Source organism: Columba livia, chromosome 3, assembly GCF_036013475.1.
Source record: "Columba livia isolate bColLiv1 breed racing homer chromosome 3, bColLiv1.pat.W.v2, whole genome shotgun sequence".
In the NCBI taxonomy this organism is placed as follows: Eukaryota; Metazoa; Chordata; class Aves; order Columbiformes; family Columbidae; genus Columba; species Columba livia.
In genome coordinates, this window is record NC_088604.1 from 20,535,845 (window position 1) to 20,550,577 (window position 14,733).

Consider the following 14,733-nt stretch of genomic DNA (forward strand, 5'->3'; position numbering starts at 1 on the left):
CATCCATGTTTGATGGCTAGGTATACGTGAACCTAACAATACTTCAGTTGTGCTATTTTGTGTAGTGCTATCATGGAACACAGATTATTCCTCTTTTTTTTTTTTTTCGTTGACATCTAACTTTACATTAAATAGATCAATTATGTTTAAAATCCAGTGGTTTAATTCCCATTCATACTTTGTGGGATAGCCCATTTTTTCATAGAAAATGAATCATAAATAGTAATCATGTATGAGCAATTGCTCATCATTTATGTACAGTGTAATTTTAGGAACATAACTTCAGTACATATTGTGCTATGTCTGTGATCTATTTTTTTAATAGGGTGCTCAGCTCAAGAGAAAATAATGTGTGATGTAGAGTAATCTTTCGTAGGCAAAATCCTTCTCCTCTCTACTAAAGATCTTCTCGGCATCCAAGTATAGCAATAATTTATCTTTTTCACCTATGCATGATAAAATATTCAGGACAATTCATTTAACATTATCATTCACATTTCTGTTGCATCTGAACGTGTTTCTGAGTCTATGTTAAAAACCAGAACTGATCTTTATAGGCCACACATCAGCTAATTCTTTTAGAATTTATTATTGCACAATTTTTAATTACTTTTAGCAGTTTTACTTCCGAGAAATACATTATGCTCAAAGTGCTGTTCATTAAGTGGTATTGATTCAGATTCTGATCTAATAGAGAAGATCCACCTGGTATACTTGAATTTCATTGTCTATCTTCTTTTTCTAATGAGAACTATGACGTTGGTATCAATGTAGTATTTTAAAAAATGCGGTACTTTCAGTATTAAACATTATTTTGTATTGTTTTCATCAGACCAGAGGACATTTCCTATAAAAAAGAATCATATATAGTCTATCTATTGCATTTATTGACAGTCCATATATATTCATTTAATATTAACTAGCATGCAATATAATCCCATTTTAGATCATGTCTTTTCAAACAATATGGAAGCTCCAAATAGAGGCTCAACTATGGAAGAGAAATCTGATCACCTGTTTTACAGTCATGTTCCAAAAAAGATTTCCCATCAGAAGTAACAGCTTGGGGATTGTTGAATTTATTTTGGATATAATTTTATTTGTGCGTCTACCTAACCTCAGGTGAAAACTATTCTAAGGAATCGTATCACTGTCCCTTATGAACCATAACTACAACTATGTAATTTAAAAGAACGTAAAGATTGAAATTCTGTTTCTTCATCATCTCTGCCCTACTTTAATGTAAAATTAGTCTCTGCATAATTATCTTAAAATTCAATCTACTATCTGCTATATTACTAGTCTACTAGATCTAACCGATTTAGATTGAAAAGATGCAAACAAAATAGCTCTGACGTTTAAAATGACAAGATAATATTGTTTGAACATAGAGACTAGTGCAATCTGAGATGCTCTAAAATCTCCACAACACCCACAGGGTCCCAGCAGAGAGCAGGTTCACAGGAGACATGGACAATTGTGGGCCAGCAGCAGGGTGTCAGCTGGGACATCCCATGGCAACTGATGGCAGCCCAGAATGGCTAAGCATAGTGACTGGCAGTCTGGGAAAGAAATCCAGCAATCGCACTTGTAAACATGTCATCTGACATAGAAATGTCACTAAGAAAGTAAAATTACTCCTAGTCAAATACATAAATGAGATACATTGCACATATGATGTTTTCCTTTCTAAATTATGAAGCTGCATTTTAAAAGAAAAGACCTGTGGCACAATTCTCATGGAATTACATAGTGTCAGATAGTGTATTTTGCACATAAAAAGAGATTAAGCTAAAGTTCCATTGCTAAACTGTCTGCAGTGCCAGTGTATTTTCAGCTTAGCAGTAATCACTGACAAAAGAAAATAACATATTTTTTTGTTACTTACCAAAGAGGATATCTTTGCCTATCTGAAGGCAAGAAAAGAAAACAGCTGTGAAGGCTATAGCTGCTGAAATTCCCAAAATAATGAACACTTTCATCTGCAAGAAAGAAGAGATAATTGTTGACAAAATATGTACCTTCATCTTCTAATTATAAGTCATGCTATAAATAATTTCACACATATCCTAAATTTTACTTTAAAATGAGATTTGTAGTCATGTTTGAATATGTTTCTGAAATTCAAAGTATTAATTTTTAGAAATTACTGTAATTCACTTTCTCTTTTTTCCTTCCTTACTTATTACCTTTCCTCCGTTTTGAGAAACTTCTAGCACAGAGATACATCACTTTGTAACATAAGTTCTGACAATATCAGCAACACTTAGCTTACATATTAGAAATTCAGCAATATTTTACCATTATTTTGAACTTGTCTGTGCACTAACATGGTTTTAATGTAACTTAGTCATTGTGCAAAAGATAGTGAAACTTGTCAAACTAATAATAAAATGGATCACACCCCTCTATCCATGTATAACTCTGGTATCCAAGCAGCACAAAGAATATGCTCACATGGTAAATGTGAGCTGCATTCTCCATTTCAGTGCACTCGTTTTCTGGTAGTTATTATAGCAGTGCAGGTATATAAACTATCCAAGTACATGTACTACGCTGATTGGAGATTTAAAATATTTTTAGCTCTATATTCAATCAACATAAAAAAAATCAATAATTAATAAATGAACTCTAAAAATTCAGGGGAGCAATATTGCCCATAGAAACTCAATGTGAAAACTAACCTTGTTTTTACATTTCATGAGTTAATATGATGAATTTCTTTTGGAAAATGGCAAGCAAAAGTTTTATAGTCTGACCTTTTGTCTGCTCAGGAGATTATCTTCCACAGTTCTGTACTTTATTGATGGCAGTAACTGTTCTGAAATATGAAAGTGAAGTACTTTCCAGGGGCCCAGCTTATGCTGTCAGCTTTATGCACTGGTACTCACTCAAGCTTTGAAAGTGCAAATAATTTCGAAATCTTTTTGGCCACGGTATGTTCCCACAAAGCAGAAAATGACGTTAATGCTTGACTTGTTTATTTTTGTCCTGCTACGAATGAAGAGCTACCCTATGTAGTCAGTTCTGATATCAGAATTGTTCTCATGTATATGCTAAAGACAAATGCTCAGACATCATGCAATAACTTCTGAGTACACTTCTCACTAGTTCTCTTTTTCAATGTATTTGACAAAGAAGGAAACTTAGTGTCCTATTTTAAGTGGTTTAGCATTGGCACTTTAGCAAGATGACATTTTTAAACTCAGATGATAACCAACAGATTGCCCATCAACTTCCTTGCAACACTTTTGATTTGGGTTTTTTCTCTTAGATAATTTATTTCACAGTCCTGAGTCTACCTAGTTTTATTTAATTACACTTTTCAACCTCTCTGCTTCTTCTAAAGTCAGTATTTTGACCTAAAGAATCTGTGTTTTATGTGTGTCTTTTTTTTTTGTTTGTTTTGTTTTGTTTTGTTTTGTTTTTTGTTTTTGTTTTTTTCCATTGCTATACAGGCAGAGAAAGCACAATCTGAGGATTCCCTCTTTTCACCTTGCTAGTCTCGACAGGGGGTCACAAGGTGGAGCCAAAGATCAGTGTTTTGATGTCTGCCATAGGTGGTCAATAAAGAAGGGGTTGGGTAGCAGAGAGCGTCATGGAGCTGGTGACTCTGGTATATGGTAGTGAAACAAAACTTCCAAGCAGGTGAACTAACTGGAGATAAAACTCAAGATTATTATTTTTTATTATTTTTATAGCAAACTTCAGCTCAGGAATATCATCCATAATCCTGTCCCCTGCAAAGGTGAGTGAACATGAGTGAAAAGTAAGCAGAGACACAAGGGAAACAGCCCTCTATTGGAAAAGGAGGTTTATATCCCTTGGTTGGGGTATTTAAGTTTGCAGACAAGAAATCAAACTTGCAATACCTCTCTAGGCCCATTCAAAATTTCAAAGCTTTTAAAGTGTTTCCTTACATAAGAAAACACAAAGAAGTCTGACTTCTTACAGGGCACAGGAAAGCATTGAGAAAAGCAGATCCATTTCAAACACCTAATAGAACAAGAAGCTTCCACCTAGATCCTTTCCTACACTTCTCAAATATCACAGGTTTCATTTCTGAGAGTTGAGAGGCTTTCTTAAAGTGAAAAACAGATCTGGTTGACTTTGCAGTTTCACAGACAAAAAATTCAAAGCATCCATTTAGTTAAAAAAGATCTTACTTACATCAGACTTCGTTTAGATGAGGACCTTTGCCCATTGGTTTCAGTTGGAGTATTTGTCAACAGTGGAATTTAGATGGTTACATGCAGTAAGTTGATCTGTGATGAAAATTTGAATGGCAGTATCTAATTTGTGTTTTCGTGATTTTAATTTGAGTATAAAAGTTTAACTCCCTGATGACCCTCAAACACAGTTTTACAGAGAAGGTGTGGGAAGTCTTAATTACACTGGACTGATGAGACAGATGCAGTTGTATTTCCATTCTTACTGGAGCTCATTCACAACCCTGTTACTGAAATCTGCTGGAAGAGAATAAAGAGGGCAAATTTAGTGGCTCAAGAACGACCTAAATTATTTTAATCCGAGATTCATATATTACCTACATGTCAGTGCAGATACTGTGGATAAATATCTTGCTGAATGTATCTTCTTTGTTCTGGGTTTTCTGTGAGCTACCTTTCTTCAGCCATTCTTTCTGCAGAAAGGGTGTCAGGTCTTTCTGTCCAGCAGTGAAACTGCACAGATCAATGACTGTCTAAACATGGAGTACACGACAAGTATAAAACAACCCTTATGTTCAACAGCACTCTTGAGAAAAGGAGCAGTGAACAGTTAACCATATTATTAAGTTTTATAATGAGTGACTCATTCAATTTGTTATATTCCCAAGATTTGAATCTGCAGATGAAGAACAGTACTGCATCTGTATTCTTAAAAGTCAAAGACATATAAAGTAAATCTTTGAGGCATTGATAAAAAGATAAATTATCTTCAATAAAATATCCCAAAGCAATAGAATTTCAGATTACTCACACATATGAATTTCTGCAGACCTACTATGGTATTCAGAAAAAATAACCCATACTTAAAATATTATGCAATTGCAACTGATGTATGATACAGGGAACAGACGCATTTCTATTACCTCAGAACATGTCTTACGTTTGCACTGTAACAGCCTGCAGACCTACCAGGCTCTCTGAGGCATCATCAGTTCTTACAGGTATTGGATTAGAATGACAGGCCTCCAAAATATATCTGTGCAGCTGCAGGAACTATTTTTGATAGCAGATTACACTGTTTTGTAGTATTTGGTGGGAATCCTGGGCTCTAGCATGGTGTGAAAGACACTCTGTTACTGTGGATGTCTAATCTATACTGGAAAAATTTGCCTTTGATCTCTTGGCTATTAAAGTTCCAAGAACACATTTTTGCAAGAGGAGAAGCAAAAAGTACACATAGCTGCACAACACTCCAACAGAAACAATGAAGTTTCTGAAGTTCCAGTTTAACATCATACAAACAGCAATTGATCTCATTCTAGTTAGTTCAGCAAAATGTCACCAAGTCAAAAAATGCAAGAAAAAGGTGAAAGAAAAACAGTTTACTAGGAGAGATCACTTTAGCTGGGTTTCATCAATACTATGACTTCTAGCCACTTTAAGCACTTAGTTTTTTTCTGGAATTAAAGTCATTTTATTACAAACTATTTTTTTGCTATTATTCTCTTTGGTTAATGACCTTGCAGAGGTGTCTGAAACCAGCAATGGGATGAAGAGGGTGAAGAGACAACCATCATTCACTGTCTGTTCCAGTACAGGACTAAGGGTCAAGTAGGTGGCAGGTTGAAAACAAGAAAAATAATGCAATTGTTTAGACAACACATGACTACACTGTGGAGCAATTTCCGTCAAGAGCTGTGGTAAAAATTTTACATGAGTTCTCCAAAACAGATGGAATATAACATGTAAACAACTGGGATTACTGAAATTTGATTAATATTAACTGAATAAAGCTATAGACCATGACATTATCTTGATAAAATGTTGATTTAAACCCAAATTGACGTATGTCATGCAAGCAAACAATATTTAAAACTCATATTACAAGAAGTGTCCCTAAAAATATTTTTAATGTGCTGTGGTTTATTTTTCTTTTTAATAAATGCAGAACAAGACTCTGTAAAGGTAAATTCAGCTGCAGAGGAGAGTTCACTCAATTTCTTGTGTCTGAATTCATGCCAACCCTGTATATCACTGCTTGAAAACTCTGCCTTAACTAAAGAGCAAATGATGATTTATGTGGAAGAATGTGGAATGGGGGAACATTTTTAAGGTCTATAGAAGGTCTGAAATTCGGTGGCTCAAATTGCAAGGACTTTTCTTTTTAAAAGGAGGCAGAAAATTAATCTTTCATCTTGATAAAGCACTGATTTCAGATCCAACTCAGTCTCTTTCAGACAGACCATTTTAAGGGCAAGCTTAATGGTAAGATTTCTGCCTTCTAACTATGCATTGCCTTCCTGTAAAGACTATGATGGTATCATATAATGAAGTTTGTCTTGGATTGATTTAAGAATGGTAGATAGATCATATGTCATGTAGCCATAAAGCTGATCAAATAATAGCAAAATAACAAGCATGATCTTTTGTCACTGAGCAGAAAACAGAAATTGAGTTAGGCAAATAAAAACAATGACCACATAATACAATTACACCAGACCAATTTTAATATTCTCTCTGCTGTCAATGGGGCTCTCAGCATTGTTAGTGACCAATCCTCGAGAGGATTTAAGATTCCAAAAATGAAATCAGAAGATGCCAATACTGACAGTGACTCATTGCCATACTCAAAGTGTCCACGGATGGAAGATGTTCCTGTCCTCTTTCTGTAGTACTTTGCAATTAGTGAAATTTTCTTTTAATATTTCCATGGTTGGAACTATGGATCTGTCACATAAGGATCTCCTTGATAGCTGTAGGAACCAGGAATCAGACCAATACTGTCCAAAAAGCCTGGGTTTTTCTAGCCTGGATACTTTCCGAAAAATAGACATTGCAGTTGTCAAGGTTGTGATGTGGGAGTCTCTGTGTGGGCTCAAATGTTCCAATAAACTTGGAGTAGCAGCATTTGAATTCATCTTCACACTTAAATGGTTTCTGCTGGTCTACTTTAGTGAATTGCCTGGTAGTTTCCGTTTTCCCAAGCGTGACACTGACTTTGCAATTTTTGTTTTTTTTTTTTTAAATTAATTCAAAGATAAAGGCAACGTTAGATATTAACACTGTAAGAAATAATTTCAGAGGTGGGATTGTCAGTTTGGAGAAAGAGGTAGTAAAGGGAAACAAACAGTCAGTGAAAAATTAGACTCTGTTCACCAAAACAAGTAATAAAGAATCTCTCAAGATGGCTACCAGTTCATTAGATGAATTGTTCAGTAGACACATCCTACATTATAGACACATTTTGTTAATTGAAAAACACATTTTAAACCTAATGAGATATTCTTGAACTGTTTTCATCCAAGTTCATATTCACTCAGGCAAATGAGTATGCTTCTGAAATTAATCTCCAAATTTCCATTAGTCTGTCACAAATCAGGAAAGTAAATGATCTGAAGAAGTTAAATGAAACATCCTTCATGAGCGCCAATATTAAGAGGTCACATAGCACTACTCTCTGGGACATTTAGTGTTCAAGTGAGCCTTATGACTGAGTAATAAAAACATCTTGGCTATTTGACGTCATGGCCATGTTTCACAAATCTCGAGCTGTTATTTTTAATGCCCTGCTGAGTTTGAAGCATTCTGTAGCTAGAGAAAGTATGTTTTAGAAATCTCACAGACTGAACAAACAAGTGATGTTACAACTTTCTCATTTTAATGTTGAAACTTCTAGATGAAAAGGGCACATGGGAATTATCAAGCACGCAGCACTGAACAGTAACTAATAACAAGAAGAAAACGCATTATATTTAAATGAAAAATAATGAGAATCAACCCTTTGTAAACAGTTAAGCAGAGGTTACCAAATAGCTGAAGGAACAAGGAAGAGTATGTGTGTGCGTGTACATTTGTATGGGTGTGTATATATATATATATATAAATATATATATATATATACGAAATTACATAGACACAAAAAGGAACTCATTTTTCACTGAAGTATTCACATCTAAATTGAGGCAAAATTAATAATGGAAACTGTGATAGACTGAGAAATCTAACACAATGCAAACAAATAGTAGGTGGTGTCTTAGGAAGATAGTATGCACATGATAAGAGAATCTTGAAATGCTGTGACTCAGGATGAAAAAAAAGATATAAAGGAATCATCACTGATTCTCAACAGACTGTTCAGGTTAATGTTCTGACAATAGAAAATAACGTGTGTCCCTGAGATGTTAATGGAAATTTAAAAAAATTAAAATTGATCTGGTGTCAATGTGTGGAATAGATAGCGCTACTTAAAGGTCATCATGTCCACATCTGAGGTCTGGAGACTGTGAGGAAGCTGTAAGAATGTGACGTTTAAAGCAGTGAAAGTATTCGGTTCGGTGAAGAAAAGCTGAAGAGTGACATCTGATGCAGTCAAGTATCTACACTTGGGGAAAAAAAAAACAAAACCTATAGGGAGCAAGTTTTCAATTCTGCAGAAAAAGGTAAAAATAGATACAATACCTGTGAGCTGTACTGGAGTTAAACAACCTTGACTGTGAAATAAAACTTAACTTGCAAGGAGCAAAAATACAATAAAAAATTTAAACAAGGGTGTGCAGTGAGGAAAAAAAGAGAAGGAAGAAAGCTTTCTGGCCAGGGCCCTGGCCCCTCAGGTATGCCATATTCCATGTTCTCACACACAATTTCCTTGGGTACTGGTGACCAGTACTGTAGTAGCAGCTCTGTGCGAGAAGGAGCACAAATCCAAGACTGGACTGAAAGAACACCCAATTTGTGCCTGCATCTTCGGGTCACACCTCTTTCAGACTGGTATCTAACACCTACATGTTGCCCTCCCACTCTCCCCAGCCCGTGCTCCTGCCCGGCTACCCGGCCCTGCTGCACTGCGGCGGCAAGGAGCTCCAGCTGGGCAGCCCCGTCAGCGACCACCCCGCTGACTGATTTTCTAAGCACTATTTTAGCACATGGTATGTAAACAGTTAATTATGGGCAGTCTGGGATGAGGTCTTGCTCAGCAGGTCAGCTCGTGTATGTTGCTGTAAACCACCTGGACATTTTTGTGTGTTGCTATGGGTATCACAGTCAGAAAATATTTGTTTTTCCTAACAGTGGACCCCTTATTTCTTCAGTTATGCAGTTGATCCCCGATGCACAAGGCAGCCCTTTCTTGGCTGACAGAAAAACAAATCTGTGCACTAGTCAGAACAATGGTATTTGACAGTAGAATTGTTTGCCTTCTGAGAGGATCACAGTTTCCATCTGGAAAATGAAATTTGTGTGTTAAGAAGAAATTAACACTTGAGAGAAATGTCCTTTGACGGGAAGCAACTTTTGTAGACGTTTTCAGTAGCACAGTGGGAATATGTGCCCTCCAAAAGAGTTGTAACCTTATTTCGTTGCACTGCTGAATGCACTCAAAAAACATGTCTAATTGAAACATAAGTGCTCTAAGTCCATACCATGTTTTGTACTGTATAATTTTGAAGCATTCTGGTCTCAGGTTTTCTTTCTGTTTTTCAGTAATGTCATCAAGGATCAAAGAAAGTCTTCTCATCCAAAAGGCATGCACAGAAGACACGGGTGCCTTCCTCGGGTACAAGGTACCAAGGCCGTATGGTGGAGTTTGCATTTGAACACTGGAATCTCTGGAATGGAAAACTGCTTCTGTAGAGTAAATTAAATTCACGAGAGACACTACAGCTTTCATATGTACCATTGGGCATCCACTATTCAAACCAAGATGAGTGTAGCTAAACTGCCTGTAGAAAACAGGGCCTGGCCATGCTAATTTTTCAGCTGTGCCTAGGGGCTACTCAGCAGACCATTGGCTGGCCTGGGGCAAAATCATGTCAGAGACAATTTTCACTATTTTACCTTAGGGATAATCGTAACACAGATCATGATAATTTCCTGATATAACTTAATTTATTAGTATCAAAGCAACAAAAGGGTCTTTACTAGAGAAATAGCCGGGGAATAAAAGGGTGCTCTCTAATCAGTTTTTCAAAGGTAATTAAATGTGGCCAGCATCGAAGACAGAAGCATCTCAGACTCTTTACTGTGTAGTGGAATAGACTCCATAACATACTCAAGCTCTCCTGATGGCCACTCTGTAGGACAAAATGAACCTCATGGAGCTCTAAGGGGAGGACATTAGAGCTCAATTTGGTGTGTGTATTAATCCATAAATAAGGACACATGATACAACAGAACCAGTAGAAGCTACGGGATGTGACAAACATAATACCTTTGAAGGACAATGAAAAAGAAACAACTCGTCTGCCTGCAGGAATTATTAAGCAGAGTCTGAAGGCATGTGTATAACTCATACAGATGTGTTTATAATTTTCATATATCATTTAAAACCAAATAATATTATGACACTTGGTAGATTTTCTTAATATACATAAATCTAGGAATGATGTCCATATAGTCTTTCCCCTGAGGCACAGAGCAGTTTAGACACTCAACTTGTTTTAAGTTGCTGTCTGTGATAGCACCTGAATACCCGAATCTGCATTAATAAAGTAATGACATTTGTGTGCCTGTGCAACAGCATCACTACCCGGCAGTGCAACACAGGGCCCAACCAGCCTGTGGTCTGGGGGCAGCAATGCTCATTCTCACAGGCTGGTTCTTCTCATGTCTGTCTGTAATAGCTGAACACAGTGGACTACTGTCCCCTATTGACAACTCTTTGGGCACAGGGGAGAGCTATTCACATACAGGGAGAAGGAGTGGGGAGGAAGGAAGATGCTGATGGAAGCATGTCCTTTATTTCTTAGAGATTTGGCCACCAGAGGAGTATGCCCTGAATTCTCTGAATGAACTGCCACCTCTTGAGATCTCAACTGAGACAAAGAAAAACAGCTTCATTTGCCAAGGCAGTGAATATATCTGCTTTATAAAGAGGTGAATTTTATGAAAGGTTGCAGCAAAGATGTTAAATACTCCACTGCTGTATCAACATCATCTTAACATGAGCAGAGTTCTTGTGGCATAGGAAGCACGTATTGGGTAAAGTGATGTACTTTCACTGTCAGAGAGAGATTAGCACAGGCTGGGAAAGCCAGATGCAAACAGGTTAGAAGGAAGTAGAAGGTGGCAGAAAGAGTAGGTATATCTTCTAAAGGGGGAACACGCAAAAGTGGCAACAGAAACAGGCAGAAAAAGGCATAACTTTCCTGGAATTCTGCCTGCATCTGATACAGTAATTACATGGCAGGACAAAGCTGCCAGCAGCAATGTTTGTTTTCTGTGCAACAGCCAGGCTGTGGTATACATAATTAGCAAGCAGATGGCTAAAGCCCCATGGGCACCATAGTTTGTGATGACTTCTGCACTCCACTGCTTGTGCCATAACATTATTTTTAAAATAGTGCATGTGCCATGTCTGGATAATGGTTTAACAGATGCTTCATCTTCGTTTCAGGACAGCAGATGAAGTAAAGTTTCTCTGAGAGCTGGGAAGAAGACATTCATGAAGCTATGGATGTTCCAGTATGTACAATCTTGTACAGGTGTACATATGCTCCTTTAGCCTTGAGAATGCCAGTGATGTACAGATTCAATGTGGGAGTTCAAGGAGGAGGGAGGCACAGAAGACACTGGGCTCATCTCATCCCTTGAGAGCCCAGTACTTCATGGCTCATCTTATACAGTGAACTGACAGGTTTGCTCAGGTTTTTGGACTGGACAATTTGGATCTGAGATCTAGAGGCCAGATGCTGTTTTAGAAGATGCTGGAACATTGAATTAGGCACAGACATGATGTGCCTTTGTTACATGGGCCCTCTTACAGAAATGTGAATGGTCCTCCATTAAAAGTATTATTAGTAACACCCTATGTCTAACAGCATTTTTTTCATATTTCAGAGTATCTTGGATTGTTCAACTACAATAGCTCTCAGGAAATAAAAAGCTTCCTAAGAGAAAGAAATAAGTAAGAATAAATTGGCAAAGGACAGTTAGTCAAGAGGCTTTTGGAATGCTTAGATACAATGCTTGTGTAAAAATAAAGTTCTGGCCTCTCTATTAAATCTGCTTCATGTGTCTGTGTTAACCTGACCTGCATGTGTAAGCCATTACATTCAGGCAGCTCAGCTGTTTCTACACCCTTTACAGACTGCTCTGACTCTCTGCTTTTCCTTGCTAGTTTCTGTTCAAAGCCCCAATTACTTTCTCTTCTTTCTTTTCAGTTGTGTTTTACCTTGAGCTCATTCATCACCTGAAGATTCACTTTTTCTCTGTGTTCCCCACATTGGCCAAAACTTTGAAGTCTAACTATCTTACCCTTTCCTTAAAGTGAGTATGCCCAGTTTCTAAAGTAGACTTGGATACAGGCACAAATTACAACAGAAACAGCTCTGAAAATAGATAAGATTTAAATGTTCTGAGCAAGACATTAAAATACAAAATTCTCAATCAGCAGGAATTTTCTTCTCTTTTGATGTACATACTGCAGAAAATAATTCAACTCTGTCATTCCAAGCATGAAGTAGAACAAACCATCTGAAATAGTTAATATAATTTAGTGCAAAGCAATTACATCTATTGCCATGAGGAGCGTAATTTACTACCACAGGGAAGTGCAAAAGTCCAGTACGTCATAGTAAAATGTCATTTAAGCTGCACATAAATGAGACCTTGCTCACATCTCGCCATTTTTCTCTTTGGAAAGGGGACCCTAGCTCAGGATTATGCCTCCCCAGATGAGTGCCTTGCCTGCTGGGTTACAGAAACTTGTACCTTAATCAGTCTCTCCCACCTCAGCAAATCTGCTTCCTCCTCTCGATGGCAGCACAAACTCAGGAGGAGGCCAAAAAGTGCTGCCATTCGCAGCAGCCTCCTGAGATGAAGAAGGCAGATTCCACATTGCACCCAAGGGCTCTGGCACATGCTGAGGCAAAGAGGAACAGTTGCCTGAGGAGCGTGCAGCACCCCATGCCATCTGCCATGTCCCTCCTGACTTTCTGCAGGGCTGCTGCTCAAAGGCAAACAAACAGCCCCTTAAGGGGCAGACAGTGACCTATGATGTGGGCACACACTCTCCTTGGCTGCCTTTTCTTAGGGAGTAGCCCTGAGAAGAGAAGGGGGATGGGAAGGAAACTACACCATCTAAACTCCTCACTGCTCTAAGAGCTTGCTTGTTAAAAGATGAGGTTCTTAGGGACATGGTTTAGAGGTGGACCTGACAGTGTTAGGTTAATGGTCTTTTCTGATCTTAAATGTGTCTTCCAACCAAAATTATTCTCTGATTCCATGAAGAATATTTCTCCCTCTGGTTCCCGTGTTGTAATCAACAGGCAGTTGAATAACAAGGTCACTCTGCATCTCCCCACCTGGAAGTACATATTTTAGTAGAAATGGCAGCTGCCATTTGGTGAACAGACGGGTCTGACTGCACTCTAAAAATGCACTATAGCACCAAGCCTTTCCCTGGCCCATGGTGCCTTTCTCCTAATTGATTGCCCTCTGCCTACACGGAGAGCACATCAGCATACATGGAAATTTGGAGTCTTAAGGACATTTAAAGATGTCAGATTTGGTGAAGGACAGAAGGCTTTTTCTGTGATTGCTTTTCCAATCTCTACTTTCAGTTTAGTTGCCTAAGTCTCATTCTGAACACACTTTTGTGATACAAGATACCTCTTGATTCAAAGACTAAGAGATGAGGTGACTGAAAATGTCTTAACTACTTACAGGTCATCTTTGATTACACTGTACTGGCATAACCTAAGATAGGAAGCTCAGCGCTGTTACTTGCACATACTGTTTTTCTTTTAGGTTTAAATTCAGGATTTTTTCTTCATTTAGAACATATTATCTTCTTCATGAAATACTGTTATTTCCTTTAGGAAGAATTTCTTTCTACAATTAACAGTCCCTACAGGTGGATAATTCCACTGTTAACAATATGGTGGTAAATGTAGTTGTTTTCTTCTTGAAGGCTAGATATAATAGAAGACTTAAAACAAAAAAAAAAAAAAAAAACAAAAGAAAAAATAAAAGGCAAGCATGTTTATAAAGCATAATATCCTTTTTTCTAAACATTTGCCCAGTAGAGCTGACAGTGATCCTAATGCTTTACATTTTTCCTCTTTTAGCAAAGTGAGGAACAAGTGTATGAGAAATCTGAAATTATAAATCTGATTTCTCCCCAGATATGGAGGCCACAGAAATTTTGCTGTTTAGAACCATTCAGTTCAGAACTTCAGTACTGATCTCTCACTCAGACAAACATAGATTGTGGTCATTATGTCTCTCAGTAAATCTCAGCTGGCTGCATTAAACCATGGAAGTGGGAGTGCTTCCAGTTCCTTACTCTAGATTATAGACAAAGGCCAGACCTTGACTCTGTCTTGTCCTGTCTAAGACTGAAACACTTGTTACACATCCTTCCCTCCATACCTTGATTTCCATGGCCAAAACTGTTCTTCATGGCTGGAGGAAGCTGCTGTAGCCGGGACCTCTCACTGGTTGATCAGAAGGACTGCAGGCTGCATCATGGATCACATCTAGGCTTTGTTATAGCAACAAAGTCAAGCCAACAACGATTTACTGAGTGAAAGGTAAAAATTTTCTGATTCAATTACAAAACTTCCAT

At 37.6% G+C, this 14,733-nt stretch overlaps 1 protein-coding gene across 1 annotated transcript in view; it reads right to left on the reverse strand.

The window, feature by feature from the left end:
- The window catches only part of TPO (thyroid peroxidase), a 57,333-nt gene extending 42,612 nt beyond the window's left edge, over nt 1–14,721 (reverse strand). Inside the window, 1 exon segment of the mRNA XM_065055999.1 lies at nt 1,889–14,721. Coding sequence (XP_064912071.1) covers nt 1,889–2,027 — 139 coding nt within the window. The 5' untranslated portion in view covers nt 2,028–14,721.
- Nucleotides 14,722–14,733: the final 12 nt, after the last annotated feature.